The sequence below is a fragment of the Sceloporus occidentalis genome, unplaced genomic scaffold (assembly GCF_023333645.1).
Source record: "Sceloporus occidentalis isolate IW3139 unplaced genomic scaffold, rSceOcc1.0.p SCAF_1, whole genome shotgun sequence".
Taxonomy (NCBI): domain Eukaryota; kingdom Metazoa; phylum Chordata; class Lepidosauria; order Squamata; family Phrynosomatidae; genus Sceloporus; species Sceloporus occidentalis.
In genome coordinates this window covers 282,993,628-283,019,748 of record NW_028316981.1, presented here as the reverse complement: position 1 = coordinate 283,019,748, position 26,121 = coordinate 282,993,628, and the positions used below count along the sequence as shown (strand labels likewise).

The 26,121-nt window shown below is 42.5% G+C and overlaps 1 protein-coding gene across 1 annotated transcript in view; it reads left to right on the top strand.

Moving 5' to 3' along the window:
- The window catches only part of RNF180 (ring finger protein 180), a 97,856-nt gene that overhangs the window by 38,464 nt on the left and 33,271 nt on the right, over positions 1-26,121 (top strand). The window contains exon 5 of the mRNA XM_089485068.1: positions 24,749-24,962. Coding sequence (XP_089341194.1) covers positions 24,749-24,962 — 214 coding nt within the window. The remainder of the gene's footprint in view (positions 1-24,748; positions 24,963-26,121) is intronic.

Genomic DNA, 26,121 nt, shown 5'->3' with positions numbered 1-26,121 from the left:
ATCTTCATTTTAAAGGTACAATAGAATGAATGAATATTTTATGTAAATGAATATTGACTAAGGGAAAGGAGTAATCTCAAACCAAAACTGCTTACTTGCAGAATAGCAAATCTTTCGTCCAATTGCACTCATAATTCCCTATGTTTCTTCACTAGACCAATGTTTGCTGTCAGTAATGGAGTGGATGAGGGTGAACAAATTAAAACTTAATCCAGACAAACCAGAGGTGTTCCTTGTCAATTAGAAGGCAGATCAGGGAATAGGGATTCAGCCTGTGCTAGATGGGGTTATGCTGCCTCTGAAGTTTAAAGAGTTTATCAAATGGGAGGAATTTCTCTTAAATTCGAACGAAAAGAAAGTGGGGCCAGAACGCATTCACTTAAAGTCGCTAGTTTTGCGCAATTATGTGAATACACATTGCATTCGAACTGGCTCCCCATTGCCCAAAAATAGCATGCCATTGCCCAAATTTGCGTGTGGCAGTCTATCACGCAATAACGTGAAACCACATGATTGCGTTCGGACTGACTTCCCATTGCCCAAATTTGCGTGTAGTGGGTTATCACTCAATAACATTAAACCTCATGATTGCGTTCAGATTGCCATCGGATTATACTTCCAATTCCCCTTGTCTGATAAACTCCTAAAATTTGCTGCTTGGGTGTGCTCTTGGACTCGGATCTCAGCCTGGATGGCCAAGTTTCAGCTGTGGCTAGGAATGCATTTGCACAGTTAAAACTAGTGTGCAAGATGTGCTCTTTCCTTGAGAAGTCAAGTCTGGCCACAGTGACATGTGCCTTTATTACATCTCATGTAGACTACTGTAACATGCTCTGCATGGGGCTGCCTTTGGAAAAGTCAGCCAGTGGGTTCCATGGCCAAGTGGAGAATCAAACCCTGATCACCAGAGTTGTACTCCAGTGCTTAAACCACTACACTACATTGGCTCTTAAATCTTAGATACATTGTATTGTTTATTATTTTAAAAAATAAGCATCTTACTCTACAAATCATAACAATCCCGTTACTCTCAGAAATATTTTTGAGAAACTGATAATTTTGAGAAACTCAAAATTATGCTGTTATACTGTTTTCCTAGGTGGCAATAGTTACACTCCACGAGTAGCTACTATTCTGCTGTTCAAGTCCTTGTATCATCCTCTTTTTTTCTTCATTGACCTTTATGGTTTATTTCTGTTTTTCAGAATGTGCTTTCTGAAAGACAAAAAGGAAAGAAACCCTAAGAGAAAACTGAAAGGAGATGTATTCACAACACAATTATTTTTAAAATGTAAAAATAACAATAATATTAACAAAACTACTAACTTAAAAATGCTAACCTTTAAATGCTTCTAAGAACTCGATGTGAAACATTTCTCTCTGTTCATGGCTGTTCTTATTGGGCAGTGGTAACACTCCCATGTCAACCAAAGCTTTTTGCTTTTGTTGGCTAGAAGAGTTGTTTCACATACCATGGTACCTCATTGCAGAAGCCTAAATAGATATCTTTATATGGCGCGTTACAGACCGCCCCTTTGGGGTGGCCTGTACCTGTCCCTTTCCCCAATTGATTGGGGCCTTAGCTACCACAGCAGCAGCCCTGAGGCCCCGATTCCACCGCTTTTCCAGGCCACGGGATGCTGCAAAAGGCCGCTTCCCGCTGTCTGGAAAAGGTGTGTCCTTGGGGCTTCAAGCCCCAAGGACACCCCGACAGCGGTGGGGAAAAGAGAAAGGGGCCGCTCAGCCCCTTTCTCTTTTGTGTCACTGGTGCAGCCATGTAAAGGCTGCGCCAGCGACACAAATTGAGGAATGGAGCTCCTTCCTGCACCGTGGAAAGCGCCCACCACATGCGCCCTTCCGCGGCACCAGGATGTCATGTCAGCGCCGCCCTGTTTGGCCCCGCAGCGCGGTCGTGACGTCCTAATGGCGGTGCCCATGTAGAACGGGCGCCACCATTTTGTACGTACTGTGTACATACTAGGGTTGGGAGCATCTGGAAGAGACGCCCCCGGGCAACCATAGTACGTACACAGTACGTACTAAAAGGCCCTTCTGGAAAGGGCCTAAGATACCTTTATACCGCTTTCAAAATTTTCTTCTCCTTCACAATTGTCTTTGGTATCCATATCACTATCAAGCTCTGATACTCTGATTCCTCCACCCTCCCTGATGATTTATCTTGTCTTGGTCTTTGCCTTTGTGTTTTGTTTTGTTTTTCATTTCCCTTCCCTTTTAGATTCTGTACTCTGCAAGTCATTTATACCTCCTCTTTCATCACTCATCCATCCATTCTTTTGCCACCTCTAACTTCCCTGTGTGTCTTCTCCTTTTCAAAAAAAACAAAAAAACTTTCATCTCATCCTTATGTTTTCATTACCTCTCCCTTACGTCTTCACCCTTCAGGTCTTCCTTCCAGCTCATGCTGCACCATGAGGCAACATTTCAGCAATGCAAGCTTCCTGTTTCTGCTTCTCCCTATCTACCTCCTCTGCTTATTGTTGTCATCATGTGTTTGTTGCTGCTATTCTACCCACCATTTGCCCTCTGAATGTTACTATTAGGTAACCATGCAGAGAACTGCAGGCATAGAACTTTATCATACAAATCTGTTCTCCTACTAAAATAGCATTGTTTTCAGAAACACTCTGCAATCAAGATTTTTCTCTTCCCTATCATAGAATCATAGAATAGAATCATAGAGTTGGAAGCGACCGCAAGGGCCATCCAGTCCAACCTCCTGCCATGCAGGAAATCACAATCAAAGCATCCCTGACAGATGGCCATCCATCCTCTGTTTAAAGACCTCTAAGGAAGGAGACTCCACTACACTCCGAGGGAGTGTGTTCCACTGTCAAACAGCCCTTGCTGTCAGGAAGTTCCTCCTAATGTTTAGGTGGAATCCCTTTTCCTGTAGCTTGCATCCATTGCTCTGGGTCCCAGTCTCTGGAGCAGCAGAAAACAAGCTAGTTCCCTCCTCAACATGACATCCCTTAACGTATTTAAACAGGGCTATCATATCAATTCTTAACCTTCTCTTCTCCCGGCTAAACATCCCCAGTTCCCTAAGTCATTCCTCATAGGGCATGGTTTCCAGACCCTTCACCATTTTGGTCGTCCTCCTTTGGACATGCTCCAGTTTCTCAATATCCTTTTTAAATTGTGGTGCCCAGAACTGGACACAATATTCCAGGTGGGGCCTGACCAGAGCAGAATAGAATGGCACTATTACTTCCCTTGATCTAGACACTATACTTCTATTGATGCAGCCTAAAATCACATTGGGCTTCTTAGCTGCCGCATCGCATTGTTGACTCATGTTCAATTTGTGGTCTACTTGTACTCCCAGATCCCTTTCACATGTAGTCTCACTCGGCCAGGTGTCACCTATCCTTCCCCCCCGCCATATATTTTATTGTTGACTATGTTCATACAAGTGAGAAAAAAGAAGAAAAAAGTCGTAATACATATATCCATATACAAACATACTCTCATAGTAATTTTTCATTGATTTACGTTCCTTTCCCCCCTCCCGCACCTGCTGAAAAATTGAACTCTGCATAAGTTAGATTTTCTTTTAACCAAGCAAACTAAAGTGAATTCTTAGTAATTTCTATGTTTTATTATCAACTATGTATGATTTGACATTTATCAAATGTTCCATTGTCTTTGATTATTCTTTCCGTCAAGCTATATATACTATTATTTTTAAACCATCATAATTTCCACAACTGCATATTTAATGTATGTATTTTAAATAAAGGAAATATAATTACTAAAATATAGCTGGTACAGTCCTTCTATCAACACCTTCTGTTATCTACAGAAGACCACATAACACCTATCCTGAAAGATCTCCATTGGCTGCCTATTCACTTCCGGGCCCAATGCAAGGTGTTGGTAGTTACCTATAAAGCCCTAAATGGCTTGGGCCCAGGGTACTTGGAGGACCGCCTCTCCCCATATAATCCGCCCCCCACACTCAGGTCAACCGGGAAGAATTTGCTGAGGGTCCCAACTGCGCAATATGTGGTGACCTCGCAAAGGGCCTTTTCCATTTCGGCCCCAAAATTATGGAACAATCTTCCCGATGAGATCCGTTCCACCGCCTCCCTGGATCTTTTTAAAAAGAATCTTAAGACCTTTTTCTTTTGCCAAGCTTTCCCCCCATGAGATGTGACATCATGTTCTTTCCCCTATTTTGTAATTTTGTAATTGATTTTTGTAAGGTTTTATGGTTCCTCAACTCAGCTGGCTGTGTAATTGTTTTTAATATGATATTTTTATATATTGTTTTTATTGCTATGTATGCATTTGATGTTGGAATTTTAATCTGTACGCCGCTTTGATCATTGCGGAAAAGCGGGATAAAAATAAAATCTATTATTATTATTATTATATAATCGTGATTTTTAACAAAATCGTACAGTTTTTTCCAGTCTTTATCCCAGTCTAGTGACCATTTGTTATTTCTTAACATTGTTATTTTGTCCAGTTGAGCGATACTCATCCATTTTATTAACCAGTCTTGAATTGACGGCGTATTTTTGTCTTTCCATCGTTGAGCAAGAAAGAGTCTAGCAGCAGTGTAAGCATATAGTAAAAATTTCAGGTGTTTTCTCTCTTGTTTTTCCTCGATAATATTTAGAAGACAGCTTTCTGGTTTAAATTTAATTCGGAATTGTAATATTTTTTGGATTACATCATGAACATTTTTCCAGAATTTGTTTACTATCAAAAAAGTCCACCAAACATGATATAAGGTACCTAATTTGTCTTTGCATTTCCAGCAATTACCTAAAGTTTTGTTTTGTATTTTTGCCACTTTGTTAGGTAAATAGTGACAAGGATATAGCACAGTGATGGCGAACCTTTTCGGTTCGCCGTGCCCGGGGGGAGCTTCCACCCTCTGGGGGTGGGGCTGTGTGCTGGGGTGGAGCTTACACCCTCCAGGGGCGGAGCCGCATGACGGGGGCAGAGCTTAGACCCTCCAGGGGGCGAGGCTTTCCCTCCTCCCTTTCCTGACCGCCAGCTGTCTGAGACAGCTAGAAGTGGGGGAGAGATTGGGAGAGGGGGTGACAGGCGCGCGCCTGCTCCTCCTGCCCTTCCTTGGCCCCCAGCTGTCTCTCAGAGACAGCTGGGGACCAGTAAGGGCCCGTGAGGGGCAGGAGCAACAGGCACGCGGCCCCTGCTCCTTTCTGAAGGGCTTCGCAAGACCTGAGGTGTCCTCCGAAGCGCGCCCGTTCCACCTTCTCCCTCACCCCGTGCCTGGAGAAATGGCGTTGTGTGCCACCCGTGGCACGCGTGCCATAGGTTCGCCATCACAAATATAGCATTTTGTAAAAATTCTCTTTAACAGAAATGCTGTCTGAAAATTTTAAATCTTGACTCCATGTTCTTTGCCAACTGTCTAATGTAATTGAATATCCAATATTTTGAGACCACTTTACACATGCTTCTTTAACTATTTCTGTTTCTGTTTCTCTTTTGAGTAGAATTTTATATAGTTTGGCTATAGTGGACTCTGTTGCAAATAATATTACTTTATCCAATTCATTTTCTTTTTCCACAATGCCATTCATTCTTAAATCATTATTCATCCTATCCTTCAATTGATAGTATGTGAACCAATTTATATTGAAACCTTTTTCTTTTAGTTGTTCAATGGATAAAATTTGCGGGTTCCCTCTTTTCCAATCAATCATTTCTTTATATCGGATTCCTGTAAGTACTGTTTCCTTCCATCCATACCTCCATGCTTCTTGAGGTGAAAGCCAGCTTGGTAGAATCTCATAAAATGTCTTTTTAATTTTCTTCCATACAATGTACAAGGAGCTTCTCACCACATGGTCTAGAAATTCTTTATGTATCTCCGCTCTATCATAACACAGATATCCATGCCACCCGTATCTCTGGTTAAATCCCTCTATTTTTAAGATATCAGGCTCTTCAAGAGTAATCCACTTTTTTATCCATACCAACACGCATACATAATAATACGTCTTCAAATCAGGAACTCCCAAGCCACCGTTTTCTTTTAAATCTTTCATTACAATTCTCTTAATCCTCGGTGTTTTATTTCCCCAGATAAAACTAAATATTTCTTTTTCCCACAGGATAAAAGGTTTATCATTCTTTAGTATAGGTAAGTTCTGAAAAAGGAACATAAATTGAGGTAGTATGTTCATTTTAATTGATGCAATTCGACCAAAAAGAGAGAGATTTAATTTAGTCCATCTATGCAATTCGGTTTTCACTTTTTTTCACACCAGTAAGTAATTATTATCAAACAATTCTGAATTTTTTGTAGAGAGGGTTATTCCCAAATATTTTACTTTTTTGTTGACCTGTAATCCAGACCTTATCTGAAATATATTTACTTCATTCCTGGTTAAATTCATAGTCAGTGTTTTAGTTTTCTCTTTATTAATCTTGAATCCAGCAAATTTTCCAAATTCATTAATTATGTTCAGTATATTTGTAATATTTTCTACCGGATTTTCTAATATTAATGCGAGGTCATCTGCATGGGCTTGAATTTTGTATGATGTATTTTTATTTGGGTACCGGGTATTGTTATCTCATTTCTAATCCGGTCTAGCAAAACTTCTAATGATAAAATAAAGATTAAAGGGGAAAGAGGGTGTCACCTATCCTATATCTGTGCATTTCATTTTTCCGCCCTAAGTGCTATACCTTACATTCTCCGTGTTGAAAATTCATTTTGTTAGCTTTGGCCCAGCTTTCTAATCTATTAAGGTCATTTTGAATTTTGATCCTGGCCTCTGGTATATTAGCTACTCCTCCTAATTTGGTGTCATCTGCAAATTTGATAAGTATGCCCCCAATTCTATCATCCAAGTCATTGATAAAGATGTTGAATAGCACTGGGCCCAGGACAGAACCATGTGGGACCCTGTAACGAACCTCCTTTCTTATGTGGCAGGCTCTTGGGACTCTTATTCTCCCACCCCGCTGCCACCAAATTATGGGATGATTCTCCACCACTGCACAAGGCTTTCCCTCTTTTTATCCAACACCCCTGTGGATTTTTAATGGTCAGTAGCGTGGATGGCTTTCAAAAAGCAGGCCAAGTGGATAGAAAAACAAGAATAAATGTTTATTTTGAAACAGAATAAGCAAAGGTAACTTTGGCAGGAAGTTGTTACTATGTCTTCTTTTAGTTACAAATATACAGGTCTAGTTTTTACTTTCAAATAATAACTCAGCCACACAGGCTGTAATCTCCCTCAAGAAATTATGAAACCCAAACCCCTCTTCTTGAGTCTGGCTACACTGAGTCTCTTTTCTCTAGACTCTCCAAAACTAATATTGTCCCTCTCTGGACAAAGCAGTTCTTTAACTAAATATTCCCTCAGGAACTATCAGAACTCAGTCCTCTCTTGGACTTTATTGTTCCCTCTCTCTATAATCCTAACTATCTTCCTAACTCCACCCCTCAGGATTCCAACCCCCCCAACTGAAGTTAATAATAATAATAATAATAAAGCTTTTATTTATATACCGCTTTGCCTCCAGATCAAAGCGGTCTACATATGATAAAACTCTGTGACATATGTCAAATGCAATATTAAAAACAGATTAAAAACAGTTATAAACAATTCAACTTTTAAGAATACAGTGCGACCTTGGTATACGCGGGGGATCCGTTCCGGACCCCCCCGCGTATACCAAATTCCGCGTATGCTCAAGTCCCGTTGTCCCCAATGGTGGCGCGCGTGCCATTGGGGACAACTTCCCTCCCTCCCCTCTCCTCCCCCAACTCTTTCCTTCCTTCCTTCCTTCCTTCCTTCCCTCCCTCCCTCCCTCCCTCCCTCCCTCCCTCCTTCCTTACTTACCTTTTCGTCGCTGGGGGGCCCCGTCCCTGCTGCCGCCGCCTCCACCACCGCCTCAGCCGGAGCCGGGGGGAAGGCCGGGTGGGGGTTTTGGAGGCCAAGAAGCCTCCAGCCTGCCACCCGGCCCTTCTGTGGCGGCGGCGGCAGCGGAGCACCAGCGCCAGAGGCCTCTTCGGCCCCCACTCCGCCGCCGCCACCGCCAGCACCTCTCTGCCAGGGCCGGGGGGTGGGCTGGAGGCCTCTTGGTCCCCAGTCCGCCACTCGGCCCCTGCATCGAGGTGCAGGCACCGGAGGAGTGGGGGCCGAAGAGGCCCCAGGCGCTCGGCCTCCTCCTCCTCGCCGCGGCGCCGCCACGGCTGACGGGGGAAAGGCCGGGCGCCGCTCCTGGAGGACTCCAGGAGCAGAGCCCGGCCTTTCCCCTGGCTGTAGCCGCGGAGGGAAGGCCTCTGGCGCTGGAGGACCAGCGCCAGAGGCCTCCCCTCCGTCGCCACGGCTGATGGGGGAAAGGCCGGGCGCCGCTCCTGGAGGACTCCAGGAGCAGAGCCCGGCCTTTCCCCTGGCTGTAGCCGCGGAGGGAAGGCCTCTGGCGCTGGAGGACCAGCGCCAGAGGCCTCCCCTCCGTCGTCACGGCTGACGGAGGAAAGGCCGGGCGCCGCTCCTGGAGTCCTCCAGGAGCAGCGCCCGGCCTTTCCCCGTCAGTCATGGCGGCGCCGCGGCGAGGAGGAGGAGGAGGCCGAGCGCCTGGGGCCTCTTCGGCCCCCACTCCGCCGGCGCCTGCACCTCGATGGGAGGGAGGGAGGGAAGGAAGGAAGGAAGGAAAGAGTTGGGGGAGGAGAGGGGAGGGAGGGAAGTTGTCCCCAATGTGGGCGTGCATGCACGCACGCCGCCATTGGGGACAAAATCCCCGGATTTGCCATGCGCGTATGCTTAAATCCGCGCATGGCAAATCCGCGTATAAGGAGGACCTACTGTAGTACAGTTAAAAATAGCCAGGATATCAATTATAGGTAGTCATCTTAATCTAGTTGGGGAATACTTTCTCTAAAGAGAATCGGGAGGATATGCTAACTGGAAGAGATAGGTTTTCAAAGCCTTTTGAAGGCTTCCAATGTGCAACTAAGTCGAATCTCCTCCGGAAGTGCATTCCAGTGAGTTGGAGCAGTCATTGTACAGGCTCTTTGGTGAGTCGTTACCAATCTCACCTTAGGGTGTTCAAGTAAAAATTTCCCCATTGTTCTGAGAGTGCGAGGTGGATTATGTAGGGAGAGGCGCTCCCTCAAGTAACTTGGGCCCAAGCCATGTAGGGCTTTATAGGTAATAACCAACACTTTGTATTGGGCCCGGAAGCGAATTGGCAGCCAGTGAAGAGATTTTAATACGGGTGTTACCGAACTTGGTACAAAGGTAGCCCCATGTAGAGCACATTACAGAAATCCAAGCGAGAGGTTACCAGTGCATGTACTACTGTTTCTAGGTCCTTTTGGTCCAGACAGGACGCAGTTGGCGAATCAGCTGAAGCTGGTACCAAGCACTCCTGGCCATCGCATCCACTTGAGATGATAACTGTAGAGATGAATCCAGGAGTACTCCCAAACTGCAAACTTTGTCCTTTGGGGGAAGTGTGACCCCATCCAGGACTGGATGGCAAATTTCCCTGCCCGGACTTGGGGTGCCTATCACGAGTACCTCTGTTTTCTCTGGATTCAGCTTGAGTTTGTTTTCCCTCATCCAGCCCATTACTGACCCCAGGCAGGCATCTAGAGGAGAGGTGCCATCCTTAGTCACTGTATCGGTCGGAGACATGGAGAGATAGATCTGGGTGTCGTCAGCGTACTGATAACACCGTGCTCCATGGTTCCGGATGATCACTCCCAGTGGCTTCATGTAAATGTTAAACAGCATGGGGGACAGAATGGTGCCCTGAGGGACGCCAGATGTCAGCTCTCTTTTACGAGAGTAACTGTCCCCCAGCCTCACCATCTGGAATCTTCCCGAGAGGTAGGACCGGAACCACTGGTGCACAGTGCCCCCAATACCCAATTCTCTCAGGCGATCCAGAAGGATACCATGGTCAAAGGTATCAAAGGTCGCTGAGATGTCCAAGAGCACCAACAAGGTCACACTTCCCCTGTCGATGCCCAGACAGAGATCATCGACTAAGACGACCATGGCAGTCTCAACTCCGTGGCCCGCCCTGAAGCCAGTTTGAAATGGGTCCAGATAATCGGTTTCATCCAAGACAGCTTGGAGCTGAAAGGCGACTGCCCTCTCAATCACCTTGCCCAAGAATGGTAATAGGGAGACTGGTCTGTAAATACACATTAACAGGGGATCAAGGGAGAGTTTCTTCAAAAGAGGTTTTACTATTGCCTATTTTAAGGCCGATGGAAATACAGCGCACACAGGACAGAAGGGGCGGCGCGTCCCATTCAATTGAATGGGCTCGTGCGCCCGTTGCGCCCTGCGCACCGCCGTGCACGAGCCCCATTGTTTACAATGGGGCTTGAGCATAGGCGGAATTCACCTTACGCGGAGGGATCCGGAACGGATCCCCGTGTAAGGCGAGGACCCACTGTATACCCTCCCAAGGATATGTGTTTATTATGAGATGTAATGCGGTTCTTATGGCTTCTCCTCCCTGAACGGTCAACCAAGAAGGGCAAGGGTCGAGAGGGCATGTCGTCCTTTTCACGCAGCCAAGGATCTTGTCCACGTCCTCGGTATTCACAAACTCAAAACTATCCAGAATAACCTTGTTTCCAGAGTCACTGGATGCCTCTGTTATAGGTTCTGTCAGAAAACCAGCATCAAGATCAGCCCTTACAATCTCTCCCCATACAATCCGCCCCGCACTCTCAGGTCGGGTGAAAGACATCTTTTAAGAGTTCCAGACGCTCGATATGTATCAGCTCAGAGGGCTTTCTCTATTTCAGCCCCTCAGCTCTGGAACTCCCTCCCCAATGAGCTCCGTACTTCCACCTCCCTCGATGCTTTCAAGAAGAACTTGAAGACTTTTTTGTTCCTCCAGGCTTTCCCCCCGTGAGCCTTGTGGTCATTCTTTTCCCCGTGGCAATGTTTTTGTGTATTCCATTCTACACAGCCACTTGTATAGGGTGTTGTTAGGGTTTTTTTGTTGTTTTTTTAACTGTTCTTAATTATTAACTTCGTATTATTTCATGCTAATGTTTCAATTGTCTTACTCTTTGATGTAAACCGCTGTGATCGCTGGAATAGCGGTATAGAAATAAAATTTTATTATTATTATTATTATTATTATTGTCTGAGAGATTTAACAGAAAAAAAGTCATTAAAGGTGTAGGCTCTCAATGGCTCTAATAAAGGCTTCAGAGTGGCCGGGGGTTGGATTAATTCCCTAACCACCCTGAACAGCTCTGCTGGATGAGACTCTGCTGATGCAATCCGTGCAGCACAGAACGAGTTCTTAGCTGCATCGATTGCCTCTCCGTAGGAACGTAACATGTTGTCATGGAGTGTCTTGTCAGATAAATTCTGATGTTTCTGCCAGTGGCGCTCTAGTCGTTGCGCAGCCCACTTCATCTGGTGAAGATCTTTAGTATACCAGGTTCTTTTATTGGGAGCGGGCTGGTAAGGACGCTCGGGAGCGATACTATCTATTGCCCCGGTAAGGTTCGTATTCCAATTGTTAACCAGGATTTTGACAGCGTTGCCATCGTTCCCAAACATAACACCCTCTAGGGCTTCTTGGAACCTTTTGGGTTCCATCAGCCTTCGAGGGCGGACCATTGTAATAGGTCCTCCACCCCCGAGGGGTTTTTGGATCGTGGCTTTCAGTCCTACCTAGACCAGAGAATGGTGCATCCATGACAAGGGGGAAATAGCGTTTATTTCCACCCACGGATATTCTCGGTCCTTACTGAAGACTACATTGAGCGTGTTACCAGCACAATGTGTTGGACCCGAGACCAATTGGGACAAGCCCATGGCTGTCATGGATTCCATGAAAAACCGAGCCGCACCTGTTAGAGCTGATGAGCCAGCCTCGAAGGGGATGTTGAGGTCCCCCAAGACAAGGAGCCTAGGGGACTCCAACACCAGCTCCGAGACCAGCTGTGTCAGCTCGGCCAGGGAGTCTGTTAGGTTACAGGGTGGACGGTAAACCAACAGAATCCCCAGACTGTCCTTGGCCTTCAGAGTCAGGTAAATACACTCGATATGTCTCAGTTCTAAACTGTCCCAGTTCCAACTGTCAGCTTGGAATCTTTTTAAAATTCCCAGCGCACATTCTATTGGCTGGTCCTCAGCTGCCTTCTGATTGGTCAGCCGGGTGTTCTGTGCACCACAGACCCCACTAGTCACTTCTCCCCAGGATGAAAAAGAGCTATTGTTGAGCACTGTTTGGGTTCAGCCAGTCAACCAATTACAAATCCATGTAACAGTTAACGTTGTCTAGCCCACATTTCACTAGCTTGTTTGCAAGAATGTCATGGGGAACCCTGTCAAAAACCTTACTGAAATCTGCTATATCCACAGCATTCCCTTCATCCACCAAGCTGGTAATTTTATCAAAAAAAGAGATAAGGTTTGTCTGGCATGACTTCTTTCTCTGAAACCCATGTTGACTTTTTGTGATTATGGCATTGCTTTCTAAATGTTCACAGACTCTCTGTTTAATGATCTGCTCTAGAATCTTTCCTGGTATTGATGTCAGACTAACTGGACGATAATTGTTGGGATCCTCTTTTTTTTCCCTTTTTGAAGATGGGGACAACGTTTGCCCTCCTCCAGTCTGCTGAGACTTCTCCTGTTCTCAGGGAGTTCTCAAAGATTATTGCCAATGGCTCCGATACTACTTTTCCCAGTTCTTTTAATACCCTTGGATGTAGTTCATCTGGTCCTGGTGATTTATATTCGTTCAGATTAACCAGGTATTCCTGTACTATCTCTTTACTTATTCTGTGCTAAAATTCTCCTATTTTGTCCTGTGCTCCATTATCTTCAGAACCTTTCTGGAATTGCCAACTTCATTGGTATTAACAGCTTATCACACACAGGATTTGGGACTGCCTTCCCACTGCCTCCTCCAAGACATTATTTCTTCCCGTTTTACTAGTTTGGCACACATGCCGACACAGCCACAGATGCCACCCTCACAAAAATATAAAGTGAATTGAAAACTATCTTAAGTTTAAAAAGGCCTTTTTTCCTTGTGAGAGGGCAGCTTCCTTATTCAGGATAGACTTGATTAATTGTTGGCAGATGAAAGCCAGCAGCTAAAGTAGTGATTATTCTGCCAGCAATTAATCAAGTCTGAAGTTCAGCAACAAAAACATCAGAACAGCGATAATGAAATTTATTTATTTTTTAACTGTAAGACTCTTTCCCACTTATATTTCCAGGCATGTGTGTGTCTGTTTCCATGTGTGTGTGTTTCTAGGTGAGTAAGACCAGAAGTGGGCTACTTGGCTGCAAAAAAAAGGCAGGTTGAGGAAGCGACCAAACTTTTTCCTTCTCACCTTCTCTGACAAGCCTTAGGCCGGTTACACACCGGCACTTGGGATGTCCGCAGGACGTCCCATTTTAAAAAAGGGGCGTCTCTTCTAGACACCCCTGGGTCTAATACAGACTCTGTCCGTACAATATGGCGCCGGCCGTTCCACATGGCCGGCACCATCTTTACATATCGGACTCATAGCGTCCGAACGTGTCACGGCGCCTCGCGAAGTCATAGAGGCGCCGCAAGAAGGAGCTCCATTTTGGAGCTCCTTTTTTGCTCCGCGCGGTGTGGCTGCTACGGCTCCCGCACGGAGCAAGTGGCAGTGGCGGCAGACCGCCTCAAAGCGGCGGTCTATAACCCGCCCCTGTTAATAATAATAATAATAATAATAGGATTTATTTATATACCGCCCAATCGCTGGGAATCCAAGCAGTTTACAACAGAGGGGATAATAGTTCCCTGCCCTCAGGCTTACAATCTAAAAGACACGATACAAAAGGGGAAGGGAATGGTGAGGAGGGGAGGGGATCAGGTTCAGCATTCTTCTCTCCCTCTGAGGCCTGGACCAAGGCAGATGGACCGGAGGGAGGGCTCTTCTTCTTCAGGCTAGCCTATTCTCTCCCTCATAGGCCGAAGGATGACAGTTGAGGGAGGAGCCTCTTTCTTCAGGCTAGCCTGAAGTTGGTGGGGAAGAGTCATTTGCCAAAGGATTTTTTTCTATAGAAGGAGGAAAACATTGAAAGGTTTCTCAGTTACCTTGCCAATTGAAAAAAATCAGATAGAAATATTCACTCCTTCTCTTTTCCCTCTGATCCCTGGTAAGCGAAGGGCACCTACGTCACACTTGAAACACCTACGTCACACCCACTGGCTACCCAAAATCAGCATTAAAGTGGAATTAAATTATTGTCCTGCAAATGGCAGAACAGAAGAAGGAAAGGAGGTCAGTTTTTGCATTAATGAGAAAAAACACCTTCCAAACAGGCTTCCACTAGGAGAAGAACAGAAGAGGACTGACATCATATGATATACCCCAGCCAAAGACATATCCTGCTCTAGTTGCAATCTACTGTAATGTTTGATAAAGACTTAGTAATTAATCATTATTTTCTCTGTCAACATCTAACCAGGAACACATCTGCAGAGTGAACCACGAACCCAAAGTGCTTAAGAATTCAACTGTTTCTTCTTGCTTGTTGATGGCATGAGGCATGTTGCAGGCCACACTGTGTCACTTGAAAGCTGTGTTTTGCTTGTTTAATTAACATGCTTTGCAGATTTTCATTACGAAACTATGAAATCCCATGCTGATCTTTTCTGAACCAGCAATTGATTTTGACATTTAGAATGATGAGAAGAAATGTGCTATTACTGAGTTTAGATATGTGGCAAGCATCTAAAACAACATTTAAATTTGATTAAGTAATTATTAATGAATAATAGAGTTTCTAACAGTGACATAAAATCACAGATATGAATGCTCATCTAAACTAGTTAAAGCAGTGCTTAAAATACCCTAGTCCCCAAGCTAACATATAAAGTGTTAGGCATCTTCGATCCATTGATTCCAGTGAGAGTAAAATCCCTTAAATTTTTACTTTTAAAGGTTCAGGTAATTTTAGATTCAGCTGTGTTTTTAATGGTTTTTTGTTAGCTGTAAGAATAGTAATAATTCTTCATAGTCTCTGTGTCTATATAAGTGGGTTTTCACACCTGTGAAGAACTTCATTCAGAATATTATAGAACTGAGTATCTTGGTGGGAACCCCATCACCTCCAGCATGTCTATCCTAGCCTGTCAAGCTATCAAGGAGGACTCGAGCCTCCGCAGCCACCACTGCTGCTTTTGTTTTCAGGGTACCACAACCCCCTGAGGAAATGAATGGTGGCAGAGACAGGAACATGGAGGACTTAGGTCTTCACACCACATATACACACTGTCACTACTGCTTGCCTCTTTGGGGTACCACATCCCCTCAAGGAGAAGGTGGCAGTGGCAGGAATGTGTAGCCCTCCACCACCAATGTGGCAGACTTGGTAGGTTTTTAACACACACACACACACTGTTTTGTTGGTGGGGTGTCAAAACAATATCCACAATATGTGTCAAGTATGCCAGCTATGCACTGATGTTTGCATCATCTATACCCTCCAGCTAAGGCACCAATGCCAACCTGGTTGCTTTCTTTAGTTTTATCACAACTGATCTCTAGGCCATTTGAACCCATGGATACTTTTCACTTTGAATGTGGTCTTCCTAGTGCCAGTCACATCTGCAAGATAGTCATGTGAACTCACTGTGCTTAGATGTGATTAACCTTATCACTTTTTTCCACTGTGAAAAGGTTATACTGAGTTGTGATATTATCTTTCTGCCTAAGGCTGTCTTGCAGTTCCATCTTAATCAGGATATCATCTTACCTACCTTCTATCTACAGCCATCTTTGCCATTAGAGCACATTCCTGCCACTGCCACCTTCTCCTTGAGGGGATGTGGCACCTCAAAGAGGCAAGCAGTAGCAACAGTGTGTGTGTGTGAAGAACTCAGTCCTCCATGTTCCTGCCTCCGCCACCACTTATTTCCTCAAGGGGCTGTGGTACCCTGAAAACAAAAGCAGCTTTATGCTGAGTGCACCTTTGCATTCTGATATACAAATAAACTGTTTATTATGGAGGTTCAAAACATAGTTAGCAGGTGTTGCCCAGAGGCTCCCCAAGTGGGTCATGGAAAACACAAGGCTTTCTTATGAACTTGCTAAAGGTCCTATACCAAGTCCTGACTTTTCAGCAGCTTCATTTCAAGGTGTTTCCTTTCCAGACCTTTGTAAAGCAGCAACATAGTTGCAGATGACAACTTTGATACAAAACTACAGATTAGATACCAGAGACAGAGCTGATGTTCCAGTTAGATTGCACACTCTTAGATTCTTCAGTGAGCTGACCCACCATCCTGTCATAAGCTGTGATAACCACCCATTTCTGTGAGGCACAGAGACAATGAAGAAGAAGGTCAGGTTGCTTATAAGTAACTGTGGTTCTTTGAGTGGTCATCTGGACCCTCACACAAACCCACCATCCCCACTTTCAGTAGACTTTGAAACTGAGGGGTGAAGCATACAGGACAAAAGGAGTGACCACTTCCACCCTGATCGCTCCGGGACCGTCGCGACTGGACACCGTGGTCCCAAAGTCAGCTGCTGCCACAGTCCCAAATGGGATACCAGCAAGAGGGACTTTTTGCCATTCCCTTTTCCCGGCAGCTTCAGGCTGCATTAGCTGGCCTAAGAGTGGCTTCCAGGAAGTTTGAGGGTGTGCATTGTATAAATGCTATGCTTCTGAAGCAGCTGGAAGCCACTTTATTTGGCCTGTCTGATTCGGGCCTAGCTAGGATAGGCTTGCTAGATAGGGATGGAGGTTCCCTCCAAGCTATTCAGCTCTAGAATATTCTCAATTAGGTTCTAAGCAGATGCAAAGCCATTTGTTGAGGACACAGATGACCAAACAACCACAGTTACAGGTAAGCAACCAGTTTTGATTTTGAAAAATGTACAGTACAGTGCTCCCTCGGGTTACGAATTTAATTCGTTCCGCGGCGCCGTTCGTAACCCGATACATTTCGCAACCCGAAAAGCCCCGAAAAGCCGCTGGAAAGCCGCTAGTGGCTAGCGGCGGCTTTTGAATTTCGCGCCGAAACGCGCCGAAAAAATGTTCGTAAGCCGAAAAAATCTTCGCAACCCGGAACAGTTTTTTTAAATCTAAGATTTTCGTACCCCGGAAATTTCGTAACGCGGTGCGTTCGTATCCCGGGGTACCACTGTATTAGAAAAATTGCCAGAATTAAAGAACTGATCTGTTACATTCTGACACAAACTAGCCATTCTTTTAGGAACCCTTTCACTATTGTATTTTTTAGCCTTTGGCATGCATTATCTTCAGTGATCTTTAGTGGATCAGAAGTCAGTTCTTAAATCTCATTATGGTAGGAGTAACACCCGTTTAGAATATTTGCTGCAGCACAGTCATTATTATCTATACTGTGGAAGTCTTTACTCCTACCCTCTTCAAAAGAGCTATTTTCAATATTTGCCTAATCTTACTCAGCCATTATCCATGTGATTTTGCAGACAGATAAAATATACAGGTCCAAGCAGTGATTCATTCTCCCTGGTTCTTAACTGCAGAAAAAATGCATCAACTAGAAAATCTCTTAAATTAGCTTGATAATCTGAATTTATTTGAGAAAACTTCCAGGGGAGATACAACTTTGTCAGATGGTTTTGCAACAGATTTTGACAGGAGCAAAATGGCACCTTTCATTATTTATATAAAAAATAAATTCAGATTTACATACATATAAACTATGGATATCATTTCTAGGTTTTAGTGAATTACTATATCATCAAACAAAATCCTTATTTGTTTTAAATCAGTCTGTCCACATATTCAATACCTAAATTATTTGAAAATGTAGAAAGAAGCCACCATAAAAAGCCAAAATAATTTTATTTGATCTTTGCTGAAGCTTGAGCATCTACAACAGGATACTGTACCATTCTAAACTGGATTATTAAGGAATACTGAAAAAAATGTTGTGAACACTATATTATTTTTTAAACATGCTTGTATTATTCTTCTCAGCCTTAGCTGTAGCAAATGTACATATCTCTGTTCATCTGTAACAAATGTGTATCTGACAATCACTGCCACTATCTTCATGCAGTGTACCTACCTACCCTGGTGCTTCCTCACACAGAACTTGTGAATCGCTGAGCATGCATGTGTGTCTCAACATCTTTGGAAGGCTATTTACATGGGCCATTGCAGAATTTTGTGTGTGTGTGTGGGGGGGGGGGGATTCTACATCCCAGGGTGCTCATTGGGAACTGCATTCCCAAATGAAAAATGCGATCTTTCCAGTAGTATTTTTCTGAAAATTAGTAATATCATTGTTGCCACTTTTAATGTATATTCTAATAGTACCCAAATCAAAACATAAAGTGATCTAGAAGGATTACCAAAGCAGAATATCAGAGAGTGTTGAAAAGATTCAACATTAAACAATGTTGATGGTGCTGAATGTTATCAAAAATTTTGCTAAATACTTAAACAGCCCTGTTGTCAAACTGTGGTGACTGGTGTCATTCCCATCTAGTGCAATGAGACTTGCACACTTGCAGAAGTGTGAAGAGTGCACATTCTTACTAAAAAAAAATTTTATGCAGTGCCAATGGGTTTCAGAAATTGGTTTTAGAATATTCAGAGGAGAGATTCTGAAATTTTGTCTTAGTGAGCATTAATCAAATATATTAGTTAGAATCCCTATCAGTGAAAGATGGACAGTGTGACAATCTTTGTCAAAACATTATTCAGCAGGAGTTGTGAGTACAAATAGGATTATTATCATTTCTTCTGCCTCCTGTTTATTACTGTATCTCAAGAATGCTATAATTGAAGAAAGGGTTATAGTTGCAGCCTCTCTTTCTTGCCTAATGGCTTTGCTTTTCCCCAGATGCTTCAAAATCTAGATTACCATATATGCCATGATGTTTCCACCATAAATTGATTACTGCTTTATTTGATGTCAGGCAGTATACTCCATGTGTTCCACGCAAGTTTGTACTGTTGTGGATCATACATTTTGTAAGTACAGTCATCCCTCCATATTTGCAGCTTTGATATTTGCGGATTTGATTATTCACGGATTTCATTACTATGTTCTCTCTAGGACTGTCTAGGTCCTCCAGTGCAACTCTGTGGTCAACTTTAACTAAAAGTTGCACTGAAAGACCATTTGTAGCTACTCCAGTGCCATTCTGTGGTCAGTGTATGTTGGACATTGACCAGAGTTGCACTGGAGGACCTAGAGATTCCTAGAGAGGTGTCATCTCAGGTAAAAACAGTGGTTTTGTTATTTGCGGTTTTTCCATATTCATGGGGGTCTTGTTCCCCTAACCCTAGTGAATATGGAGGGACAACTGTATATGCTCATAAACAAAACAAGCAAACAGCTTCATTTATATACCACTTTATACTAAACTAACAGTGTCTAAGCAGTTTACAACTGTAAGCTAATTTCCCCCAACAATCTAGGTACTCATTTTAGCGACCTCCTCGGAAGGATGCAAACCTGAGTCAAGCTTGAGCACCCTTAGCTGGGATTGAACTCGCAAACTTATGGTTTTGAGTGAATGGCTGCAGTACAGGCATTTAACCACTGGGCCACCACTGCAGAGTGATTATATGAGTGTACTTCTATTTTTCACCAAAAAACCCTAAATAATTTCCCTAGCACCCATGTGAAATTACAGGTTTTGTAACCTAAACAGCGCACCTCTCTCAGAACAAACCCTCTCTCGGTTTCCCTGTGAACCCACATATTTCCTCATCCAAGAGCCACTAAACCTGTTTCATTCTCCACTTAGCCTAACAGTTACAATCAAAAAGCTTTCATTGCTTCTTAGAACATAGAAACCTCAAACTGTCCTGGCTGCATTGCAAATTGAATACCGTTTCCCCATAGAAATTTTCCAGCTCCAAATGTGAAACAAGGTCAGTTAAATAAGCACTCCTGGGCCATTCAGTTTTCCAGGGCATCAAGAAAGATGTTAGATTCCCTTGAAAGTTCAGGGCCTAGAGCAGGAGTAGGCAATTTGCAGAGATGCAGCACATCCTTGACAATTGACATCAGTGGACTGAATCCCTCTGCCCCCACACCTGATATTTATATACCTTTTTAAAAAACAAAAAGGATCCCTCACACTTCTTTGAGGATGTGTTGGCAGTTTTGCTGTTTTGGAGGCCCATTTGCTTCAGGCACTTAAGGGACTTTTCCCCCAAAAAACTTGTAGTGACTAGATGTCACCTAGTTTCAACAGGAGCTCCCCTGGGCCAAAAAGAACTTGGGGGGAGGGCAAAAAAGTTCAATTGACCCCACATTCCCTATAGTGCTGTTAGGCATTTGGGCAGATGAAATTTTTTTCCACAAAAGAAGTACCAGGAGCACAGGGAGCCTTGGTGGGGACATGCATAACCCATACATGTACCAGAAGGCTAATTAACTTTCTGAGCCACTAAAGAACTACTCAGAGAAACTGAAACCAGTTCACACCACAACTAATTGCTATGAGATAGAAAGAAGATTCCAAACACAATAAATATTAAATTCAGCAACTTCACAGTATGTAAGCAAATTCTATGTAATCCATTCAGAACATGATGGGCTGCTTCCTGTTTCTTTTCACTGTTAAAACAGGTGCTAAAGCCCATTAAGTTTGCATCCACAGTGCAGAAATAATCCGTTTTGACACCACTTTAATTGCCGTGGCTCAGTGCTGTGGAATTCTAGGAGTGACCCTTGGTTGTGGCTCCAGAGTGGAGCATCTATTTAAAAACCTCCAAAGAAGGAAATTCCTCCACATACCAAGGCAGCATATTCCACTATTGAACAGCTTTTCATGTCAGGAAGTTCCACCTAATGTTTACGTGTAATCTTTTTTCCTGTGGTTTTCATCCATTGCTCTGTGTTCTAGTCTCTGGAGAAGCAGAAAACAAGCACAGTCCATTCTCAACATGACATCCTTTCAAATATTTAAATGTAGCTACCATGTCACCTCTTAACCTTCTAGCCAGGACTGTCCCTGCTTCGCTTCCAAGATCAAGCAGGATCTGGTGCCTTTTGGAAATGTAAGGCCCTTACCTTACAATGTAGTTTGGCAAAGGCAAAAAGAGAGCTTGCCAAAGATCACCTTTTGAGTTGATGGCCAAAGTTAGATTTGTACTGCTTTACGAAGGTTTTAGTCACCAGTAGGTAAATGTGCTCCATTGTAGAATTCCATCCCCATATCTTCCCAAAATCTATGGGCCATTTGTTCTAGCTACCAAAATGTAAATATTGTGCTGAAAATAATTTTTACTTTTTCCCCATGAGCAATTTATCTTTAACAAGCTGAAGCCAGAAAAAACCTGTGAGGAGCATGTGAGTTTTTGTAATTCATAGCTCAAAAGAGTTTCTTAACCTACTTTTGTTCCCAATGTAATTTTTTTCTTTTATTTCTAATTTGTATTTTATTGTGAAGTCCAATATGGAAGAAATGCATGGTAATTATTAACTAAGTATAGTATTGATGCCTTGACCTCTTAGGCTATATATGATCTATGGCATTTAAGCATAAATTTGCCAGAAACGTAAAAACTGTGCACTGTACCAAATCTTAAACTTCCCTGATGGCACAGAACTTCCAATCCTTAATTAAGAAGAAGGGCCTCCTCTTTAGCTTGTAAAAGATTTCAGTGCTGTATTTCTCTAGTCCTCTTTAGTCTCACACTAATTCACTTAGAATTACTTGATACATTTTGTTGTGCCCTAGTCTCTTCATATTCTACCAATTTGACTTGCTTTTTTAAAATGTAGCATACAATCTAAATTTAATCCCCAGCCTTGCTGATATAAAGGTGGCCACATTATGCCATTCTTGTTTTCTAAGCTTTGACAAATGCAATGGATACATCTCCTAATTATAGCCAGTTTTTCTCTACAAAGAGGAAAATAACATATACTCACCCTTTTTACTAAGTGTCTGCAGTCTTAATTCTGACCATGCAGAAATAGTAGCTATTGCAGAATTTGGCCAGATTTTGTACTTTTTATTTTTTGCAATCCCCTAAATTTTGTAGCATCTGGCCTAGGAGAAGAGAAAGGCTGCATGTACCCCAGAGGCTGAATGTACCCCAAAGTCAGTTTATGGGCCTCAGCTCCTCCCCAGTACTACCCCAATTTATTCTAGCTTGATGAAGAATTCTGGACATATTTGTGACTTTTAGTGATCTAATACATGTGCTGCACAGCGCCTTTCTTAGAAAATGTAAACTTTGTCACTAGCTCATAATCTCTCATACTGCATGATTCATCTGGTACTGAATCAGCTTTTCATGCTGATAGCAGGTATGAGTGAAATAGGTGGTGAATTGGAAACCTGAATACATCAAAATATTGTTTAGTATTTTATAACAATTGAGGACAGCTTAAACATCTGTTTTGGATGAACTTTTGGAATTCTACTTCAATAATAATTAATTACATACCACAAGTACTTCAAGGATTATGGGGATATTGGGCCCGAACAAACAGGCCAAAATAAAGCTGCTTCTCGTCACTTTGGAGGTATGCTGTTTAAATGATGCATGCATCCTAAAAATCCGAAAGTCCTAAGGACTGGAGCATTGCTTTGGCACAGCTTCTGGCATCTTAAGATGCAAGCGTCATTTAAACAGCATACCTCCAAGGTGACCCAAAGCAGCTTTATTTTGGCCTCTCTGTTTGGGCCCATTGTCTCTTTTATAGTTTAATTTCAGCTTGGCTGTATATGTTTGTATTTTACTTTTATAAAATATAGAATAGGTTAATTTTAATGAATATGCATATATTTAGGAAGCTCAGTCATCACGTACATCATATTGTTCATGTAACTTAATAATCATCTAAGTAGTTTGTTGGATGGAAAAAATGCCACTATCTACTATGCCAAATTCACATTCAACAAAATAAAGTAGACAAGTTTAGGTCATCTGAGTTGAGGAATCTGAAATGATTTGTCAGAAACTAATTTAATTTGGCATCAGCAAAACAAAGAAAGAAAGGAAAAGAAAGAAAACAGCAAAGTAGTCTTACCTGTACTTCTTTCTCTTTTTCTTCAGAATAACAAGGCAAAAATAGCAATAGCAAAGAAAAAGAGGAATGAGAAACACAAGGAGATATTAATGGGAGAGGATGAAGAAGAGGACATTTAGGAATGGTTTTCATGTTTGTGAGATGGTATTCTGTGAAGGTTCAAGAAAAAAACCCCAATTATTAGCAATTTCAATTTCTAGTTGTTTCACAGCCCCTTCAGCAATTACCTAGTTACTATGTCTCTGGAACCAAAGCTAGGATTGCTCTGTTCACTGTTTGTCATTCTGTGTCTTTGATTTCTGAGAGTTGTGCTGATGAGTTGGGAATAGATGCAGAAAGACATGGTTCATACCCACTGTTCATGTAAAGAGATTATTTAGTGGCCTTGGACAATTTGTTCGCTTTCATCCTAACTGTACCATTTCCATTTCCACTACTGTGTCTCAGATGTCCTCCTTAGCAGCAGAGCTGGGAGATAACTATCAGAGCAGGGAGCAAGGTGTCCACAAGAGGTGAAAAATATATCCATTTATGCCCACAGGTAGTTTAGTGAGAGGTAGCATAAGCAATGTCTGTGCACAACTGAGGGGCTTTAAGCTGCACCTGCACATCAGCAGAACCTGATACAGAGCAGCTACTGGTTTTCACTGCTCTTCCAAATAGAACTGGGGATGAGGGTCTTGAAGTGTGAAGCAGGTAGTACACTATATAGTCTCAGTCATTGTCTTTGTTTATGGGACCTTGCGGTTCATTTTTGCAGTATCTGAACCAAGGAGGCAAAACTCATTGGAATATTTTGAGTCATTTCAATCTCTAGCACTCCTGAGTGGAATACCTTCCTTGTTGGTAATCCCATAGGATTTGTTAGTCTCTATTCCCTTCTCTTGAGGGTCATAAGTATCAACCAAAAGAAAATTAACTCCTGCTCTTCTTCACAGATTAAACAGAAATATCTCTTGAGTTGAACTCTGAGGCATAATTCTTTTTAATTAAAAAAATCTATTAGATGCCAGTCTATACTGTATTATGGTCCTTCTTTAAGGCATGTTATGAACAAATAGGAGATAACTAATAAGCAAGAGTCATGACTCTGCTCATCATTAATCTCAGGCATAAAAATCGGCACCTGCTTTGACCTAATAGCTTTCATCTGATGACACAAGATCTTCTGAATTTTGTGAATTTTTGAAGTTTTGGTTCTGACTTCGCCCTCACATGGCTAATTTGACATTTTGCTCACTGCTGTAAAAAGTTAGCTTTGTTCAGTTTTTGGTGTGCTGAAAGGATTCAAAACTACATCACTTTATCCTTTCTGCTAGCTTGCTTTCTACCATCACACAGGACAGCCCTGCAGTAAAGGTCTACTAATATTGTAGCAGACATTTCTTCTGCGAGAAGATAATTTGTCATAAGAAAGCTAAGTGAACTCACTCACACGTACACATGATTTATACTGACGTGTAGGCCCAAATTGTTTGCGTGGTTTCCGTAATATGCTCTGTAAAGTGTAAAATGGGCTAATAATGTTTGAACTAAGCAGAAAGTAAATTGTATTATTCTTCAGCTGTTGAAGTGATTTTGTAAAATTCTAGACCAACCTAGAATTCTTCATCACATTGATTTTAATATTATCCCATAGATACATTAAACCTGCAGCACAATGTTTGTTCATTCTGTGTTGAATCTTTTTTTTTTGACTGACTGCCTGAAATCATTGGTACCTGTACAGCATTGTTTTTTCCCCCTCTTGTAGACTATGAGTACAGAAGAAGAACATGAATGCAGACTAGATAAAGAAAGCTACCTCTGTGCAGTATGCCTGGATGTCTACTTTAACCCTTACATGTGCTATCCCTGCCACCACATCTTCTGTGAACCCTGCCTACGCACACTTGCCAAAGATAACCCAATCAGCACTCCATGTCCTCTGTGCCGTACTGCAATTACCCACGTTTTTTTCCAATCAGGTATAAAAGTTTTTAAAATAAACTTTATCAGTTATTGATTTTTCCTGATATGTAGTAATGAACAATTGCTTGAACTTTTAAAAGTACTTGTTGAGATCTAATTAAAGCATAGCCACCAAACATATTAAATTGTAATGGTCATATTCAAAGAAGTCTGGGCCAAGCTAGATATAATAACATTAGTTCTGTACCTAAACCTTTGTCCCAATGTGCAGAGAGCTGGAATATACATTTCAGTACTAAAACAAGAAATTGGTAGGAAGTATATTGATAATTTTAGGAGGGTGGGATTGGGGGAGGGGAGACCTTGTTATTATTTACTTGTATTTTAAACTCTGTTGTTACCCGCCTCAATCCCCAAAAAGCAAGAGGTGGGATATAAATTATTATTATTATTATTATTATTATTATTATTATTATTACTGTACCCTTTCCTCAAGCATGGTGGTTTGACTTCTCACAGTATCTCATCCTCTTGAACTTTTCTGTTCATCTGGAATTGGATTCCAGGAAATTAGTGCTAGGAAAAAACATTTGGTGAATTATTGACTAGAAAGTACTTCTCACTCCAAAATACACCCATCCCCTTCCTTTGACACTGCTAGGATATATATGGGTCTAAGCTACACATGGTAAATGCATTGTCCTCCAGTGTTGTGGGACTGTAGCTCCCATCATTAGTCAAGATGATGCCTGTTAGAATCAAAGTTCAGCAAGTCCCCGCCCCTTGTTTCAGCACATGGACACACTGCCTTCTAGTCAAGCATGAAAACAGAGACTGGATGGTCATCTGTCAGGAGTGCTTTGATTGTGTATTCCTGCATGGCAGGGGGATGGACTGGATGGCCCTTATAGTTTCTTCCAGATCTATCATTCTATGATTCTACGAGCATTTGTGGCTACTAATTTTCTAATGGCTTCCTTAAAGTGCATGAAGAACAGCATTCTTGTCGTATTACTAAATATTTCTGTAGTAGAAGCGAAAAAGAAAAGCAGAGATTTAAGTAGAATTGACTCTAAATTCTCACATGCAGCAATCTTTTTATTTCTGTAGCATAGCCCTAGGTACCAGACAGCTGAAGTCTGTCTGATGGAACAGACCCAGAAGCATGTTGTAAAAAGATCTGTGGTTACAGTACAATTATTTCACAATATGATT